Raw genomic sequence first — 20,075 nt, 5'->3', positions numbered from 1 at the left:
CCTACCTCCCCCCTTTAAATGACAGTGAATGGCATGTTGGTAATGAGTGGTGAGGTGAGTTTTGAGCTGCAATTCCTAGCAGGTAGCCAAAGTGGCTATAGCAGTGTGCAAAGAAAGTCATGTCTGATAGCTGAGGCTAGCGGATTTTGCATTCGCACTAGTGAATTCTGTAGTGCTAGTTAAAATGACTGTCAGGATAGTACTTGTGCTAGCTTTGCACCCTGCCTTTGTCCTTAAAAAAAAGAGCCAAGATAACCAGGGGCCCACTTGGTAGAAATGCTTTTGGATATTTTTCAAGAAAACCAGGGGGGAGTGTAGGGAGTTTTGGTGGCTACAGCTAGAAATCTGCCACCATAAATAATAATAAAAACCAACAAGTTGGGAGGCCTGGTTGGGCAACCTTTCAGTTACTAGGAAGCTGCCAAGTCTGTCCATATCAATGTCAGAGCTCGCTTTGTCTGTTAGTTCACACAAATCACTAAACCATGGTTCCCTTTTCCCCTTTACAAATGCATTTACTTACACACCTAAGATGCACACGTAGCAGGTTTGGTGACCACCCGTAAATCCTCTATAAAACCCTCCTGGGGCTTTTTTATTTCAAACACATTTGAGGGGGGGCGCTCAATACAGACAGGGGCTTATATGAGAGGGGGAGGCTTATTCAATTTAACAAAGAAGATGGTATCAGTTCTCCATAAAGAACTAGAATGCATTCGCAATAGACTCCTGACAGTCACGACTGATCAATACAGTCTCTCATTTTTCAGTGAATAATAATATGGAGGAGGGGAGGGGGCTTTCTTAACTTTGTTCCCCTGAAAAACGGAGGGCTTATTTGAGAGGGGGGATTAATATGGGATTTATGTCATTTTAGTTTGAGATCATGGTAGTCCAACATATATGACCTAAAATCTACTTTCATGATAGAAAGCAATGTCAAAAGTCAAGACTACAACAAGGTGGACACCAAGCACCGATCTATTTTCTCAATACAAACATTATTAGAAGTACCATATAGCTTAATAGAAACAACAAAGTCCCTATAAGCAAAGTTGTTGAAGATTTTTCTCACGTACAATAAATACAGCATTCTCTTATATATAGTTTTACTCCTTTCTTCTTTTAGTAGAACAGGAGCAACAGCAGTAAGTTTAGAAACAAAACTTGATGTTGAAATAGAGTAGTTGTTTGAAAGAGAGTTAGAGGCAACAATGAAAAAGATCAGTATCCATCGTATACCAAATACTGACGTGTCTAGTTGACAGCAATATCTTAAAAACTTGAGGCAAAAGTTTTAGTTAAGGTGTAAAAAGAAGCTGTCTTTTTTGTTCTCTGTTCAAACAGAAATTTTATCAAGTCAGACTGTTGAATTGAGGGTAATTATTAAGTTCTTAATGAGCCACACCATCACTACTGCTACAGTAGAAATTAATCTTGTTTGTGCTCATATAAGTAAGGAACTATAACAGGAAAATGATTTTAACTGTTTCAAAAACATTTACAATATTTCCAGCTTTTAAACAACTGGCTTAAGATATCTACTGTAAAGTAATAATAAATTTTATTTTTAAATGCATTTCAAAGATGGCACTTGGCATGCTAATCTGTACAGAAAACTTTCAGTCAGTTAAAGCAAGGCCCGTTTCTATTTTCCTGTGGATCCATAGCCTGCAGTTCCTCGAGCTGTACTATCCAACTCCTGAAAAGAGGAAATACCAGTATGTCAGCCAAATGAAATCATGGTTGCCAAAGCCAGAGGTTTTTGAAATACCCTCACTTTTTCCTGACAAATGTAAAATTTCCCTGACCAACTGAATTAGAAATTTCACAAATTAGTCCTGATAATGGACTCATTGCTCCCCTCCCAGTCATCTCCTCCACCTATTTATTTATGCTTTTAACAAGTCACTTCCAGTATACATAAATTATTGATAGGTACTTAACACAGTGTACAAAAAGGATTGATTTTCTTGAAAACCCCATAGAAAATGTTTCATCAACATTATTGAGTGATTTTGTCTCTAAAGTACCTACAATCTCGGACAGAACAACTGCAACAGCAAACCCCATTTCCCCCTAAATCAAGGATGAAGCCATGCAAAAGCCAAAATGTGCTACTTTCCCATCCCTGATTTGGGCGGGGGGGGGGGGGGGGGGGGGAGAGGGGTTAGAAATTTGTCATTTATTTTGTCCAAGTATCTTCTTGTTATTACTTTTTATTCAAAGATGTTGTTGTTGTTGATGATAAATCTTTGGCTTTTAAGCCATGCGGCAACAATTTTCTAGTGTACTAAGCTAGGCGGCCTGCCTAGCCTTAGGTACCTTGGGAGAACACTGGTCTTGACTTTTACTTTTCACTTTCTCTCTCCCCCTCTTTCTTTGCTTTTCTTGCCTCTTTTTTTTTTTTCTTTAGCTATGCATTTAGTAGGCTTCATTTTGGTGGGAAACGCTTTTAGGAAAGCTTTTAGGATCTTAGAATTAGATGAAAGGGAAGGTATGTGTGTAGTGGAACAAGATTTTCATGGACTTTCTCAGGTCAATGTTACATGGTTTTTTTGGTGTCCTTGACTGAATTGAGCACATTCTAGTAAGGTTTGAAAGATTTCTTCACTTTACACAAGTTGTCGGACAAAATTGTCCATGACCATTAAAACTGATGACGTCATGAGTGGTAGAGGGGTGTGGATTCACATGGGAGGTTATAGGTGGCTCAGGAGCAAATGGGTTAAAGATGAGACAAAATAATGAAAACTGACACCCTATTTAAAGCCCAAACCTAAAAAATTGGGCCCCAGTTTAAGGGAAAATAAAACTAATAATTCAATGGAAATGCACAAATCTTTCTTAAATCACTTTCCTAATACTCTAAAGTAAAGTTCTGTATTAATTGATCACTGATTAATGTACACCAAAGTACATGAGTTTTTTTTAGTCTTGCCTTATCATGCCAGATTTAACTTGAGCTTAGTTTAATCCCTGCACACAATTTTTTGTGAAAAATATTTTATATCATTTATTCCATTTTTATTTTTTTCTAAATTTATTCATTTATTGATTTATAATCAAGTAAATTCAAATCTACTTTTATAATTTACCTTTGTTTCACAACAGGCTAGATCTGGACTATTAAAAGCAGCATTAAAGATGAAATTCTTTCCTTTAAAGGTTTAAACTTTATTTTCTGTTTAAAAGTTATTCCTTCTGTTCATCATGTCCAAATCCGAGAGAGCAGTGTAAACTGAAAACAAAAACAAGCTCGGTTAATTTTAGAGTAAAAAAAAGTTTAGAATAGTTTTTCTTTTTCTCTTCTACAAGGCTATGCTCTAAGGAAATTGACGGGAACCCCAGGCTCTGAAACTGTAAAATCTAGGGTGCCCAGCATATAACTTAAATGTAAAAACTAAGATTTCACATTCAATTCTGCAATGCTGATCATACCACATGAAAATTAACTTTGCAACAAATCAACACAACACCGGTAGAACCCAAAACAGAGCAGGGTTGTAGCCATCAACAGTTTTTTTGCTATGATTGTGCCTCATCAGGACGGCACAACAACAAAAAGAACAAAAAAGTTCTGCATAGAAAATACCCACTCACTCTGTTTTAAGCCCTAAAATTGAACTCTATCACCCACCACGATTTCCTAGTCGCCCAAGAGTAAAAGTTAGGAGTGAGGAGCCACCAGGCTCTGCTAGAGCACAGCCCTCTTTCTAGTTAGCAACCAGAAAATGACAAAAGTACCAACAGCTTCAAACAATGTTTTTTTTTCTCTGGCAAAATGGATCAATACAAAGGATTATCTAGTGATCTTAGCTTGCAAACCACTTGGTAGGTCATGATACTTGAAGTTGGGAGAAAGAAGGGTTGTTTTGTACACGACAAGTTTCTTTGTGTGAAAACTTTTGTATATCATGTTTCTGTCAGAGCAGGTAATCAACATGCTATTTAATTCATGCAAAAAACTATAACCCTTCTTGCGTAGCACTGAGCAATGCATCCTTGCAACAAATTCAATAGTTGAGGCGATCAGAGACAGCCAGGCAACCGTTTTCTTGAGTGCACAGAAGTGATTTTGTTCCTACATGTAATTCATGTCTTAATACGTATTATTTTAACACTTGGCGTTTTTATCATTACTTTGTTTTGGGACCTTTTTATTTCACTTGAGGGTTTTAATGAGCTACAGCTCCTAAGTTCCTGGAGGAAAATTATTTGTATGTCTACCACATTGCAACAAGTATGTCCCCCAAGCTCATGAACCTTACCTCAACTTCTACAAGAGGAGGGGTGCTTATTCTTTCAACGATAAGTTGAGCTATCCGATCTCCTTGGTGGACTGTATAATCAGTTTTGGAAAGGTTGAAAAGTACTACCCCAACATTTCCACGATAATCACGGTCTACCACGCCTGCACCTACATCAATGTGGTGCTTCCAGGAGAGGCTGGATCTAAAAAACAACAATTCATCAATAACTTTGAATTTAAATTGATATCCTTTGAAATTTTCCAGACATTATTTGCTGAAATGCCCATTGATCAAAGTTCACGTTTACACTACAGAATAATTCTGTTACAAAACCTAAAACAAATTAAGCTTAATTAAATAGTTTGAGTAATAAGAGTAGCTTCATAGGATAGGATAGGATAGGATAAGTGCTTTATTATCAACAGAGCGCCTACAGACACATGTGTTTACAACGATAACAAAGATTTTAGTGCAATAATTACAGAGGTGTACATTCGTAAAATTTATACAACTATTAAACAAGGTTATATTTAACGCGTCTCTCTCTTTCGCGGAAGCGATCATATACGTATTTAGCCACAATTTTTTGCGTTTTCTCTCCTTGCTTCATACTTATCAACGTTGTGAAGGCAGAGCTTGGAGTCATAGAGTCAAGAATAAGATTAGTTTCCTTTTTTAGCGTATTGAACAACTCTCTCCTGGGATCCCTATAGGCTATGCAATTCATCAAAAAATGCTCCTCGTCTTCTAATCCAGTTTTACATAATGGACAGATTCTTTGGTCTGGTGGTTGATAGGGTTTAACGTATCGTCCAGTTTCAATTGCTAGTTTGTGGTTGCTTAATCTTAGCTTTTTGATTGCTACTCTATGATTGATGTTTCTTACATTTGTGAGGTAATTTTCGTAGACATGGGTAAGTTTAAATTTCCTAAAAGTTCTTAGTTTGTTTTTTTGATGCGGGTCCTTTCGTTCATCATTGTGTATTTTGCTAATCCATGTTTGCTGTTCTATGTCTAAGAGTCTCTGTCGTATATAGTTCATGATTGTGGGAGTGTTAGTTTTCGCTGACCATATGTCGCCAAGACCTGCGAGATTTAATAGTCGTGTTAATTTGCTTGACCAAAGTTCCTTTTTATCTTGACCAATTTGGTCTGTAAATGCTATTCCAGAGAGTTTATTTTGGTGCTCCGGCTCACAAAATTTCAGCCAATATTTAATGGCTCTGCACTTTGTCTTCGTTCGCATTGGGAAACGGCCTACCTACGATCTGCACGCATTTGAGCTACAGAATTTGTTAACTCCCAATAGCCACCTTATGAACTTTGTTTGAACAAACTCAATTGGATCATTTTCTAGCTTTCCGTCGTGATCGACCCCCCAGACCTCGCTTCCGTAGGTGAGTATTGGAGAAATAACCGTGTCAAAAATTTTCATTGTGAGCTGTACATCGTCTCTGAAATGGTCGCCCATTTCCTTCCTGAGTTTGTACAAAGCTTTAAGGGTAACCTTCTTTATTTCCTGTTTAGCGTACGTGAAGGTCCCATAAGTACTAAATTGTAGGCCAAGATATTTGTAATTGCTACATTGTCAAGTTTACTGCCTCTATAGTATAATACATGCTTATTCATGGTTCTCCCGCAGTTATTAAAAATTAACACCTTAGTTTTATTAAGGTTAACCGACAAGTCGTTTTCTTTGCAGTATTCACTGAGGGAATCCAAATAATCCTGCAGTCCGTTTTTTGATTTGGAGAACATGACCAAGTCATAGGATAGAAGCTATGTTAAAAACTCATTAATATTTCCCGCCAACAGGGAACAAAACTCTAATGTCCGATTAAACGTTTTAAGGCATTCAGCGTTTCAACAGCAAATTTGGTTCAATTCTCAAAAGTATGGATCTCAGATTTGAGGAGCACGTGGAAAAGTGTACAAAAAGATGTACAACCGCTTGATCTTGCTTCAACGCGCAACATGTGCTCACAGAAGAACGCGGGCTCTTTGAACTGCAATATTTCTTCAAAGGAAATGCTAAATTTGTTCACCTACCTCGGGGCAACTCGTCCATAGCATCCTTGAGGCAATGCAATCGCGATATCTGTCTTTACTAAAGCCTTACCCTCTTTGGGAATAGTTTTTTCTTCCGCGCTGTACAAATCGTAGCCAGCGGCCAAATCAGTGCCTCTGCTCGGAGTTGTAGCTTGATCACTTAGCTTTTTGAAGTATAATATTTTCTCTTGGCAATCAGGGTGAGAATAACCCAATGCAGTTAAGGCAGTGGATAAGAAATGACCCATTTCGGTGGCTATATAAGAAAACAATAAAGAATTCTGCACTTCAAGGCCTGGATAAGTAATAGTCTTGGCGCTTTATGTTCGCGCAATTTTCTTCGCGCTCTTTTTGTTTTGTTTCGGAGCTTGTTTCACGTGATAAAAATCGACCAATAAACAATCAGTAAACAACAAATCCGCGATCCATTGGACCAGCTCCACGGCAGGGGAGGGCTAGAGATAGGGTATTTTGTCTTACTTGTTCTAAAGGTGGATAACGCTAACGAGTGAATAAAGGCCTGATCACAGGTTAGTGGATAAATCACTATCCATTGGGGAACGCAAATAGTTTGCAGAAGTTTACACTTTATGATTTATCCGGCGGATTGCGCTGTCCGTTTGAACAACCAGCCCCCAGTGGGTAGGTGGACCAGGATCGAGAAGACAAGTCAATCATTCGGACATCTCCCTGTTGCCGAATTCGCGCTTGTAAAAGAGTCTGTATTATAGGGTGGAACGAATAATGCTTTGAAAGCCATGTTTTACTCAGCTGCTGATCAAATTCCTGAAAATAAGGGGAAGGAGAAATCGCACTTGTCCGCCTGACCCGTTGTGGGTGAGGACAAGACACGTTCGACCCAGTCTCCAATTTTTCTCGGCGGATGAACGCCTGCTTTTTATTAGCTCAAAACCTCGTGTATTGAACAGGTATGGATAGACTTCTTCAGTTCGTTTGCGATAATTCTGAGTTTTACCAGTTTTCAGTCGTCCTAAAGCGTTTTGTGGAACAACAAGATCAAGTTCCTGACACGAATTACTTAGAATCTCTACAGCTGGTTTTACAGACGCTTGAAAAATCACAACACCTCAGCGAGGATTTGGTTACGAAGGTTTTGCGAGAGGTGTGTTGGCCGATCGTGTACAGTCGTTCGGACGGAAGCCAAAGAAAAAAGTTACACCTTTGTTATGATATTGTAGCGTTATGTTGCTCCGTTTATCCGACAAAAGTACTGTCAGAAGTTCATGAGAAATTCTTAGAGATTCTCAGGCGGTATGTTTCAGAGAAAAGTGCCACTGACGAAAATGCTCATGATGTTTCGGTAACATTGGACCTCATCGGAAATCTTGTCAAGCCAAAGGCCTTTGAGTCTGGTGAAGATGCTGGGCTAACCTCTGGAGAATTCGGAGATGAACTCTTCAAGGAACTGTTAAATCTGTTACCCTGCACTACTGAGAAGTTATGTGCCAAGCTGACTGGTGCTGTGCTGCCGCATTTCCTGAAATTCAAAAGAACCGAAAGGTGTGAGGTAAGGTAATGTAATTTGTTAAATAAGTAAGTGTGGTTTAACTAGCTCCCTCCCTTTCCCTCTCTCCAAAGTTCAAAGTTTGGCCCCAGTAGATGGTTGGAGCGCAGTTGAGAATATCTCCCCTGGGTCAAGTGTGAGCTTCTCAACATAAAATCTCCCTAATATCCCGGTCATATAACTGGGATTAATTTGATTGAGGGAACATTTTTATAATAATATTATAATTGTAGCCTGCTTCGTTGGTAGAATATTTTGCACACAACTGTTAGTAAACACCTGTGGAATGAATTTAACTGTAAATCTGTGACAGTGCTCCAAGCTGTGACTGTTTTGGTTGCCATGGTGAGTAGAAAAAAATTTTGGCGAATAAAATTGCCGTGAAAGTCGTCAATTTGGTGACCTGTGTTCAGTGATCACGTGCCAAGCTATTCCCAAGAAATTCCCGAGGTTTTGCGAGAAGCGTTTTTATAGTAGTTAGTGTTTATGGTCCTTTTAAGTTAAAGTGAGATTTTGTATTAAATATCATTTATGCTCTGTTTTCTTGATAATTTGCCTAGTTTCACCTTGTTTCTCTGGGTATTAAGTCTTCAGATGTTGTGTGCACCTCCAAATTCTACTGCGATGGTGGGCAGCCATTTTGATTCTTTCAAACATTTGTGTAGTATTGCACAAAGTGTCTCTTTTCTCTGGCAACCGATATTTTGTCTGGTGACCATTTTACAGTTTTAGGTCACCAAAAGGTGACTTCGAAAAAGTTTAGACTGCTCATAGTCCCCAATTTTTTTGTGAGATTGTCGAGGATGTAGCACGTCTTATGTACAAAGGGGGCGGGCGTCGGGGATTATAGCTCTAGGGGGAGGGGGGCAAGAAAAATAGAGGGACTGTAATAACATTGCACCAGCAATGCAGGCGTTTGATTGGTAATTAGACAATAGATGTTAATTTGCATTGACATCAGGTTTAGTTTAAATTGCCGACACTGACAAGTCGTTGACAAGTCATAGTTTCTATAAAACATACGCTTTCGTAATAATACCATAAGGAACATCTTGTGCAAACACACAAAGGATTTTTGGTATTTTTTGGATGAATCACTAATCCAACATGCCTTTGAAGCAGCCTGACCAGGAGAATGTGGTAACTCAGTTTTTGCCAAACGAATTGAATTTTAATGCTACACCAATGCAAAAAAGATGACCTTTCAGAAATGCTTGGCTTTTTGTAGGGAGGTTTAACTGTTTTAATCTGTGGTGAGGCAAGCATGCTTAGCACTTCGATTAGGAAAATGTTTCACCATTCAATGTTTGCCGATTTTTTTTTTTTTTTGGAGTAATGGCCCAGAAACTGTATAAAATCACTGCTTTGAAAGGAGATATCTGTAAATAAGCGATATTGATGCTAAACATGTCCGGCATGTTTTTCATCACCAGCAGAGTTTGTTAATTAATGAATTGTAAAAGGCATGAAATTCCTGTCACGCCTCCTGAACACAAGCTGCAGTGATGTTATTACAGTCCTTTCTTTTTCTCACTTCCTCCCAAACCGCCCCCACCCCCTAAGTAGTTTTGACATTCATGCAAGATGACAGCCCGTAACGGAAAGCGCTCGATCTCGATGATCTTGTGGAAAAATAGAGGACTGTGAACAGTCTAAAAAAAGTTGAGCTTGGAGCACCGCACGAGAGGAATGGGCAAAAATCCGAGTTCTGTAGAGTACTTAATATAACCTGAAATAATCCACCTCACACTGTTTATGAATAGTTTCAATGCCAACTGTTCCCATTTCTTTAGCCATTAATATGTCTGTGATATCATAATCCTTTTTTTAGCATATACAGGAATAGGAACAGTTTTCTTACCTGTAATATACAGATGAAAGTAATAAAGCATTTAGGGTACCACGAAATTTACTATGCCGGGCAGCATTTTTGCTTAAGTTTTTGCCGTATGTCGTGAGAAATAACAAGATTTGCCAAAGAATGATAAGGATGACTTCAAAATAAAGCAATAGCAATTGAAATAACAATAGCTAAAGTACAACTATATTTTGACCTCAAGTGCTAAAACTCTTTCACATTCCTCAAGAGAGACAACTCCAGGCCTCTATTTGTTAAACATTTGGCAGCATGATATCACATACTCCTCCCCTCTTCACAATTCTATATTCCCAATATTTATGGGCTTGGGAATTGGAAAAGTGGTAAATCCAAAGCTGTCCCCATGCTTGCTGCCACAAAAATTTTTTACAAAATTGCAAATCCTCCCACCGAACCATGATTGTTAATCCTTATATTTCAACAGCAGACACTCAAATCAGCACTTCTTCATTAGTTTTTTTAAAATGTCTCCTTCTTAGCATCTTATCTTCATTCTTTATTTTTCTCCTATAGTTTTTTATTTATTCATTTGTTTTTCAGTTTCCATTCTTGTGCTTAAACTCATAAAATATGTCAGTTACTGACACCTTTCAAAAAAAATTTCATCCAGACCATATTCTATTATTCAGTTAGTAAGTTCGTGTTGAAATAGACTACCTATATAATATGTTGTTTTCACTCATTTTTTAGGCAGTATGGCGTGTAGTGAAACTGGTATTCCAAAATGAAGAAACTGAGTCAACAACCAAAACATTTGCAATTCTCTGTGGTCTTGCAGACTTCTTTTGTAGCCCAGGCAACAGCTACAACCTTTTTGATAAACCTGAGTTTTGGGAAATGATTCAGAATGGCATCGTGTTGAATGAACCTCTTTCAAGAAAAAGGTCCATGTATCTTTTAAAAAGGTCTTTAGATGTTTTGGACAAGCAGTTGGGTGATTTATCAGTAGTACGCAAGAAAGGAAATCGCATCTTTTACTGGGCATCTATGAATAAGAATTCTCTGAGGAGTTTATGGCAGGATTTTGTCCTAATTATGGAGACTCTGGATGAAAAACAGGTAGAGATTCATTCGCAAATTTATGGAAATGCAATAATTTTGTTTTAATCACAAAATAATATCACTACAGACCAAATTAAAATTAAAACTTAAAAGATTCTGAGAAATGTTTGGTAGCAGTGAAAAAAAAACTACAAAAGCACTCATGTGATGGTTCATACTGTTTAATTATTTAGGCATGAGACATACTGCCCTTGGTGTATTAATTCTGACATCAGGAGAGCTGATAGCTAAGCAGATAAGAGAATTTTAGTATAGCTATGAAAAATGTAAAATGGGATTCCGGATCCCACAACACAAATTTCCAGGATTCAAGATTCCACAAGCAAAAATTTCCCGGATTCCCTCACATGGGGCAATAAAGACCTGTACATAATATAATATTACTTTGTAACTTTCAAATTTCAGGCACACATCATCAAACCAGTTTTGCCACGAATATCCAGTATAGTGGACGCCACCAAGAAAATCATTAATGGTAAGATGCATAGGATAAGCTCAAACATGTTAAATTTTTATTATGTTCTCTTTTAATTATTGTATGTAATCCTACAGGCCTCTCAAAGATCACTATCGTAATCTTTTAATGGTTGGCTCGGCAGTGCATGGCCCTTGTGCCAAATCACCGTTTCTTGAATTTTGTACCTTTTCATTGATTTGTAAACAAGGAAATCTTACCTTTTATGTAAACTCTCATGTTCATTAGTATTCTTTGTATATAGTATTCATCCTAATCAGCATTCCTTTTCAAATCAGTCCCCTGACTTTTCAGTAAGATGAATTTTACAGGGTAATATAAGGGTTCTTCCCGTGATTAAATCCATGCATTCAATTGGAAAATACTGCCTACTGAATCTGTATGAGTTTTTGAAGTTCTTTATAGCAAGAACCGCAATTATTAACTTTTCAGCTATTTTGATTATAGTTTTTCTTAACAGTACGTGAAAGTTTTCCTGCCGTTTTACCTTGCAGGTGAAATAATGCTGGATATTTCTTGGCTCCTTACACTGTACTACAGAGCAGCCCAACATGATAACAAGTTTATCTGCAGATGGGCCATCCTGGACCTTCTGAGTATGGATCTTAGTTGCTCTCCACTTCTGAGCCCTTGCTATTGGTGGTTCCTCTATGGTCCCCTTATGAGAATGCTCAGTGAGTATAATATTTATGCCAGGTCAGATGATGACGTGAAGGGAGATGCACCTGCCGTCGGGATGGCCGTTGTCACGTTTTTCACAAGCTTTGCTGAACGCCTCCAGGTCAATAACAGGCCAGCGTTTTGTGCTGGACTTCTATCTGCAATTGTCAGGCAAGAATTTACTCAAGTTCCTCTGGTATTTATGTCGCAGATGTTGGCAAGTTTGCCTTCTTGTCCGGCTTGGGATTCCGAAGCGGTGTCAATCATTCGTGGCATCTTTCCTTTGTTTAGAACTTTCAACCCACATATGACTGTAGCTATTCAAAGTTTTCTCTTGAAGGCAGTTATAAATCTGACGAATCCAAGACGTGTGAGCTGGACTGTCCTTGGTGATTTCCTTTCTCTTTTTTCTACTATCGATTGCTTGTGCCGGGGAAACGATTTGTGGGAAGCAACGGTCAATTTTGTTGAGAAGATTCGCGGTTCTGTGTGTCACGAAACCCCTGCTGAATCAGGACTGACTGAACTGACGAGTACTTCCAACCCGTTTGACCACCTAAAGAGTAGAATAGAAGCATTTCTTAATGATCAAACACCGGTGATTCCAGCCAGTGATTCCGAGGCACAGTCTGTGATACGATTATTGGTTATCTCGTGTGACGCTCATCTCAAGTTTTCAAAGAATTTAACAACGAAACAGCCAGTGCAGGAAATTCTTCAGCAAATCGTTACAGTTATTCATCATGCAAGTAGCCATGTTTATGCCCCAGACCGCAAAACAGAACGGGCGGCTATCCTTCTATCGGGCATTTTACACCACTTAAACAGTACTACACCAGCCTGCAGTCGGAGCTCCAGTCAAAAAACAGTGAGGGTTGGTAATTCAAAACTGAAGGTCGATAACTGCGCATATTTAATGTGTGAACTGCTTAGGTCGAGTGGGCCCAACATGCTAGAGCTCTTACTAAGGAAACTAACCACGGCTGCCATGAATGTATCTCACGCAGATTTCAGCTTTGCGTTTCTTGACCTTGCAAATGAGTTGTACATTTTTATGACTGCGAACATTGGAGGCCAGGAAGTGGAATGTTATAATCACTTTATTGACAAACTCATTCAGAAAAGCAGAAAAATGGTTTTGGATAAACAGTCAGGCAGACAGCATCTTACATTAAGTGACTGGCGTTCGTTTGCTTTGTCGATGAAGTGCCTTGTCTTTTGCTGTAACGTTTTGAAGACCAAGCAACTCCCCTCTTCAAGCTATTTGGTGTACACTTTGTTACAAACGATAGCTGAACTCGACCTAAGTTCTGAGTTTCCAAAACCTAAGTTCCTGTACCCAGGTGAAGAAGGTGATCATACATCAACAGAAGCTAGTCCGCTTATTAAGAAAGGCTGGGGAAGACTGGTGTCTGACGTTTTGGAAGCTCAGTGGCTGTGCGTGGGATTCCTGATTGAAGAATCTCAGCGCTACACCGAAGACAAAGACCAAGAAATGAAGAAGAAGTTAGAGAATTTCCTAGTGGATCTGCCTGAAACCACCATTAAAGCCCTATCTCTCGGCTCGGGTCAAGCGATTTTACCCGTCATAAAATGCGTCCGCTTATTAACTCCTCGCATGCTGTTGAAAGATGCGTCATTGTGTTCGCGGGCCTTGGAGTCCGTTTGGTGGACATTTCAGAATCGACAAAAGGGAGATCACATCTGGTTTTGGGGAACGTTGAGAGAGACCACTCAAGTGCTTTTCAGCCCCTGCCTTTTGACTCTACCGGAAGACCACCCCATCACTGCAATCGTGCGCAAGTACTGGGCCGAGCTGTTGGCTATGGGAGAAGACCGTCCAGGGATCGTGAATCATGTGATCGAACCGTGCTGTAAGTTTTGGACAAGTTCACACTGTGATTACAACCACGCAATTTCAGCTTCTCAATTTAGTGAGGGAGATCGTAAACAGAGCTTGGAGGTTCACCTTGACTTTATCATCGAAGCCAGCATTTTTGGTCCCAGTGAAAAGAAGACCATTCGTGTCACTAACTTCGTACTGGAGTACGTGCACCGTCTGAGTGAGCAATACGAGATATGCCCTGTAACTGTGAACGAATTGCGTGATGACACGCGTGTGCGAGTGAACGCGATCAATACACTTATGATGTTAAGTCCAAAAGATCCACGCGATTCCAAGCTTCTACAGCGCGTCATCCATGCATTAATTGCCAAAAATAGTGATCTACTGGAAGATAAACCACGATCATCTATTAATTCCTACGCCCATAGAAGGAAGCACCGGGTGTGGCAGGCAGTGCTTGTTAGCCTGTCCCGTTTACTTGAAGAAGGAGATGCAACAGAATCGTTTTTTCGTCAGGTTTTAGAAGGAATGTTTGGTGCCATTCTTGGCGATAACCAAGTGTCTGTACGGAACTTCGTTCAGTGGGGGTTGGTGCTCATACTGGGCAGGTAAAGACACTGAGATGACAGGGGTTACTTTACTATTATTGTTGGAAAACAACAAGTTTTGTTTTATTAACTGACTGTGTTGGTAAAGTCAAATGACCATCGTAGAAAGATTCAGAAGCTGACGTTTCGACAGCTATTGTAGTGGTGAATTTAAATCAAAAAATCAGTTGATGTAACGAAACTTTTCTCTGGCACTCTTTCACCGACATTTGCAGTGTCACAGTTTGATCGTTGCCACTTTTTCGGGTTCTACGCCCGTATTATATGTGCTCTTTGATTTTTGATTAATTTGTTCACTGGGTTGCAATATTTTTTTAGTTGGAAAAAGTATCCCCCAATACCTCTTCAAGACTGAAACATTAAAGTTCATTTCACAATAATCTCTGTGCAAAACCCTCAAATTCAAGTGGAGAAAAGCTTGACTCAAGTATAAGGGAAATTGTGTGATGCAAGTATGGACAAAAACAAAGGAAGTCAGTGTTTTTTGAACGGTTACCAAAAATGTCATATTTTGGTTAGCCCCAGGAGATGTACCGTATATATTTTTAAGGAAAGAAAAAATAGAAATCGTCTACAGTGAGAATTATATTGTGTATTTCCATTTATTTTACTAGGTTTCCAAATCTGCTGCCGTTTCTATGGGAACAACTCAAGTATCAAGTGGACAGACGAAGTGGCAGTGTCTTCCCACTCCTTGTTGTTGCTGCTGTTGTTGGCGAATTCTCGTTCTCAGATTCCTCCTCCCAAACCGCGTACTTCCGACGAGCTTTTCCCACCATTCTTCCCTGGGTACTAGCCTCCCATGTCATGGTAGGTGGATACGGTAACACAATGATTTTTAGTATTTTCTTGTGTTTCTTGGGATCTAACGATGGACTCAATTCACGGGACCACTGTGTACGGGGCTGTCAGACACCTTACTTTGTGCCTATGGCAAATAATAGTAAGATATATGAAATATAACTTCGATGTAACGAGACCTCGTTATAGCGAATATGTTTTGCCAGTCTCTCGGCTCTTCGTTTTTTGGACGTGCCTACTTGACTACTCGGTGCGATTGCATCAAGACAAAAATATACAAAATTTTGTAGAAAAAATCATTGCTGTGTCTTCTAAAGGCGCCTGTTCATGTCATCGTGGTTTTACTGAAACAAACTTGCAGAAATTTCTTGCCAGTTCATTTCCAACCGATACGCGACTTAGTTCGAAGCTAGAGCAAGTACAAGTCTGTTAGCTGAGTTTTTTTTAGCCTGTACACAGACGTTGTTTTATTTTTCTTTTCGTTCTTTTCGAGAACACCGGCGAGCTCACGAGCGAAACGAGCTTGGAGCGCGAGAAAGAAAATTTATTTTCTTCTTCCTCCACCCCTACCTCCTTACGCTAGTAGGCAATAAATCCCCTGCGGTTTATATTTTATCACGCGCGCTCGACGGACTTTGAAGAGAAAATAGAGGGTCTGTGAACAGGCTAAGTTTTTTAACACCCTAATTCGTTTCGATTTTGCTGTGTTTTGGTCTAACAGAAACTTAACCCTTTCTCTCTTTCAGGTTCAGGCTTACGCGCAGGTCGCGTTACAGAAAATGTGGCTCACCTGCCAGCGGCAGAACTTACGCGAGGTCATGTCGGATTACGCGGTCATCGAGTCCTGTGTGAATTTCCTAGAATCAAACAACGAAGGCCTTCGTCAAAAGGTTCGTGTGTTGGGAGATTTCTTCTTCCTTGACTTGCACCCTTACCTTGACTTTTCTGTGCAGACTCTGTACGAGATTCTTCCTCGCCTAGCGGAGGTAACTGATGAAGAGTGGATTTCTCCCAACGGTTTCATGAATGGAACACTAGGCATGCGAGTTTGGAAGTCACATGGGGATGGTTTTCATAGATTGAAACTTATTAACCCAGATGATACACGTCTGTCAAAGTTACTGGATGCTCCACGATATAACTACGAAGAAGGCATCGGGGAACAAATAATGCGAAGATTAACTGGAAAAGCAATTTACGAGAAGAATGAGCTTCAAGGCAATGACGTCATGTGTAGACTTCAGAGTGGTGATGTACAGAAGAAGATCAGACCATGGAAAGTGATCCCACCCGATGAAGAAATGATGTCTGAAATTCAACAACAGCGCATGGTAAATATGCACAAGAATTCCGCTGGAAACCTGATTGTAGTCGCATCACTGATCGACAAGGCTCCCAATCTCGGTGGTTTGTGTCGCACCTGCGAGATTTTTGGCGTGCAGACACTGGTGCTGAGTAACTCACATGTGATTGAAGACATTCAGTTTAAATCGCTGAGTGTGAGTGCTGCTAAATGGATGAATCTTCAAGAAGTGCGCATATCAAGTCTTAAGTCTTATCTAGAGAGCATGCGTCATGAGGGGTACACTCTGATCGGCGTCGAACAAACAGCCAACAGTGAGAGCTTGACTCGGTACCAGTTTCCTCATAAGACGCTGCTATTACTTGGTAATGAAAAAGAGGGCATACCGGTTGACCTCATTCAGATGTTGGACGTGTGTGTGGAGATCCCGCAGGTTGGGATCATTAGGTCTTTGAACGTGCACGTGAGTGGAGCTCTTATTGTTTGGGAATACACGCGACAGAGGCTTCTGGAAGCAGGAACACGTGATCATATGGCCACTTACATGTGAAGCCGAAAGAGCGTCATTATTGCAGAGTCGCTTGGACTGTTTTTCAAAAATGGAGACGCAATGTTTGGGTCTCGATTAGGAAATAGACCCCTTGTTCATAAAAAGCAACTGAATGTTTTTTCTATTACGTTAATTTTTATAATGCTTACCCGCCTCTCTAGCATGGACAATAGAACAATTATTAATCCAGGCAACAACGGGCCAACAGCAATTTTTTAAAAAAAAAAAAAGACATCGTCTATATTTGGTTGTTTTTTTCACTCTGAAATGAAGACAGTGCAGTAATTAATACAAACATAAAAGATTGATATCTTTACTTCCATTTAGAAACAGGATTTATTAATTAGACTTATCAAGAGTGTTCATCAGTGAGCACTATTTCCTTTCCCGCATACACCCATACTAATAGCTTATTAATTGTATTAACTACGAGTATGGATCGCATGCAAGAGTTGATAAAGCAGGAAGTGACATGACATGAGTTTTTAAACCTGGAGCTCCTACTTGTCTATTTTTAAACCCTGTATTTTGAGTTTATATCCAGGATTTTCAAGCTCAACACGTCTTATGTTAACATGAGTTCTAAGAACCTTTAGCTTCCGACGATAAAAGAGGCATTTTTCAGCTACCATGTGGAGTTTGGATAGTCTTGGCTGTTGTCTCGATACTGGTAGATGTCGAATTTTCTCTCTGCTGTCAAAAAAAAAAAAAAAACTCTCCAACCAACCAACATAAATTTTTTTTTTAACTCGAGACATGATTTCCATGTTTCCATGGCAACTTAAGACTATATGAAGATTACACCTGTGTAATCATTTTTGGCGGTATTTCACAACAGAATTAAAACTAAACTGCTTTTGTTGTTAAGAGTTTTCCTTCACCACCCCATCTCCTCTGGCGAACTTTCTCATATGTTTAACAAGATGGCCGTTTTGTGTCCCAACTATTGCTCACGTTTTTTTTTTCGTTGAAGTTTTTGTCGGAAATGTTCATTTCATTTCAATGTTATTTACACGCAAGAGTGGCCTCAGTTTTAGTACCAAGCAAACCGCGGTGTCAGGGAAGCCTGCATCCAAGTGTTAAACTGAGTTGCCATTGAGATTAAAAATAAGGAACTTCAGTTCCAGTAGTAAACCTGAATCAATAAAACTCGTGTTGGTTTTTACGTGTTTAGAGGACGGACGTCCATAAAGCTTAGAACTAAGTAAACTGTAACTTGATTATTTCCCCCTCACTCCACATCAAAACGAACCTTTCATCAATTGATCAGGAAGCGTGATCCGACTCAAGTTACTGCTTCTCTCTGGGCAGCCAGTCTGGTTAAAAGCATTGGTTATCGTTTATTTCCGCCCTTTTTCTTAAATATTTAGCCAACATTTCGTTCAATAAAAAATTACTCTATTACATGTAATTTGGAGTCCTTGATTCAATAATTGTTTGAGAATTTTTTGATGATTTTTCGAATGTTTTTAATGTATAAAAATTAGGGGCGGGATGTTTAAAATTTTTGGAAATTGGAAAACACTAGATTTGGAAGTTTGAAAAATACTAAGATGTGAAGTGAATAATTTGTGGACAAATTTCGCGTCGTAGGCAGCCTCTGAATAAGCAGGATGAGCCAAACACACCTGCATACTATCGCGCATATTGCCTTTCAGTGCTATTTTCGTTCTACGTGTGAATTTACTCTCATGTTTTTTGTGGGTGTCCTTAAGAATAACAAATAGTTTCTGCAGGGCTCAATAATTCGAAAGCGGGTTTAAAATCCTAACCTCGGGCTAAATTTTAATTATGTTTTCTGGATCAACCTCGTTCCCAGTGTTCTACGGAGCGAGAAAGGGTAGGAGAGAGAACCTTGGAACGAGTTTATTTCTGGTCTTGCATATTTTTCCTCTACCGTCGCCGTTTTAGGACGTAAACAAACTCAAAGTATTATGGGATACTAACCACGAGTTAGTCGCGGAGGTAGCCCGAACTTACCTAACCTGCGTGCGGCCCCGGGGGCTGCCAGCAGGTTAGTAGCCTGCATCGACTGCCGGGATCAAAACGTAGCTAAAGGCAGACACCTGTTTCATTGCCCAGCTTTATCCTTAACGAGCGGTTCCCCAACATTGCGAACCCAAGCTGCTGAAAAGGAAGAAAAGGTTCAATCAAACTTTCCCAACCTTCACCGGAACCACCGGAACCCCCAGGCGTGCTGGTGCCCATTTGCCGTAAAATATGAGGGCCATCCGACTGAATTTTGAGACGGGGGTAGGATGGGTGAACACAGAAACAATATAAAAACGTTCTTGATGGAGCTAATGTACCTATATTTACACCGAAAAAAGAAGGAAAATCGATCAAAGTTGTCAAAGTTGACAAATCGTTCCCAAACCAAATTAAGCACCCCTCCCCAACCCCGAGTTTGTATCTGTTCCAGGCTCTCAGATAGTGGGGAAATCCCGAAAGTAAAAGGCACGCGAAAAGTTGGCGGGGCGGGAAAAGGAAAAAGGTTGGAAAAAGGATAAAGCCGCCCCTCCTCTCCCCAGTTTCCTCTCGTTTTATTTATCGATTCGCGCTTTTTCAATTCAGCGGGCCCGACTTTCTCGGAGCCTAGAAGAGGCTAAATTATAAACTGCTCGTAATCTAACTGTGTGATCGGAATGTGAACCGAACTGGACTGGACACCAGTATTCACCCATGATATCTCTCCAAATTCCATTTTTTACGTCTCTCCTCAGACGATTCGTTTTTTTTTTCTGTCCGCTTTCGAGTAATTTATCGAGTGATTATTTTTTCATACTGCACCCAACGTTCCCTACAAAATAGTAGGAAAACTGGCTAACATTATCCAAAATACCGACGAAAATGATTTAACTTTTTTTCCCTCATAGAATTTTATGCTAAAAGAAATCCTATTTTAGCAGTTGGTGTGTGTATCTTTTCTTCGTGGTTCAATGATTAACTACGGAACATGATAGCTGTAAAATAGTTATTGTACTAATCTGTTGACGTTTTTGTGGCAAAAGTAGGAGAGATTAACTAGCAGCTTGCACCGATCGTAGGCAGGAGTGCTGGTAAA

General features: G+C 39.7%; 2 protein-coding genes and 1 pseudogene across 2 annotated transcripts; 1 reads left to right on the top strand and 2 right to left on the bottom strand.

Annotated features, from left to right (window-relative positions):
• Positions 1–946: 946 nt before the first annotated feature.
• On the bottom strand, positions 947–6,653 carry LOC140935081 (uncharacterized). Its single transcript, XM_073384615.1, has 3 exons — positions 6,303–6,653; positions 4,272–4,455; positions 947–1,702 (listed from the first exon to the last, which is right to left on the bottom strand). The coding sequence occupies exons 1-3, from the start codon at positions 6,548–6,550 to the stop codon at positions 1,649–1,651; spliced, it is 486 nt and encodes a 161-aa protein (XP_073240716.1). The 5' UTR covers positions 6,551–6,653; the 3' UTR covers positions 947–1,648.
• Positions 4,657–5,904, bottom strand: LOC140935080 (uncharacterized; annotated as a pseudogene).
• A 564-nt stretch (positions 6,654–7,217) lies between the features above and the next one.
• LOC140935079 (probable methyltransferase TARBP1) lies at positions 7,218–18,176 on the top strand. The gene is made up of 6 exons (XM_073384614.1): positions 7,218–7,830; positions 10,397–10,765; positions 11,174–11,243; positions 11,738–14,357; positions 14,972–15,167; positions 15,905–18,176. The coding sequence occupies exons 1-6, from the start codon at positions 7,234–7,236 to the stop codon at positions 17,009–17,011; spliced, it is 4,959 nt and encodes a 1,652-aa protein (XP_073240715.1). The 5' UTR covers positions 7,218–7,233; the 3' UTR covers positions 17,012–18,176.
• Positions 18,177–20,075: the final 1,899 nt, after the last annotated feature.

Source organism: Porites lutea, chromosome 4 (assembly GCF_958299795.1).
Source record: "Porites lutea chromosome 4, jaPorLute2.1, whole genome shotgun sequence".
In the NCBI taxonomy this organism is placed as follows: Eukaryota; Metazoa; Cnidaria; class Anthozoa; order Scleractinia; family Poritidae; genus Porites; species Porites lutea.
Note: the sequence above shows the minus strand (reverse complement) of the source record. Positions and strands in the feature narration are given on the sequence as shown.

Excerpts from the sequence above, each read along its gene's own strand:
- LOC140935079 (XM_073384614.1), top strand. The coding sequence starts at position 7,234 with ATGGATAGACTTCTTCAGTTCGTTTGCGATAATTCTGAGTTTTACCAG. Across the intron at positions 7,831-10,396 it reads AAAGAACCGAAAGGTGTGAG|GCAGTATGGCGTGTAGTGAA; the intron begins GTAAGGTAATGT and ends CTCATTTTTTAG. Across the intron at positions 11,244-11,737 it reads CACCAAGAAAATCATTAATG|GTGAAATAATGCTGGATATT; the intron begins GTAAGATGCATA and ends TTTACCTTGCAG.
- LOC140935081 (XM_073384615.1), bottom strand. The coding sequence starts at position 6,550 with ATGGGTCATTTCTTATCCACTGCCTTAACTGCATTGGGTTATTCTCAC. Across the intron at positions 4,456-6,302 it reads TATGGACGAGTTGCCCCGAG|ATCCAGCCTCTCCTGGAAGC; the intron begins GTAGGTGAACAA and ends GTTGTTTTTTAG. Across the intron at positions 1,703-4,271 it reads CTCCTCTTGTAGAAGTTGAG|GAGTTGGATAGTACAGCTCG; the intron begins GTAAGGTTCATG and ends TCCTCTTTTCAG.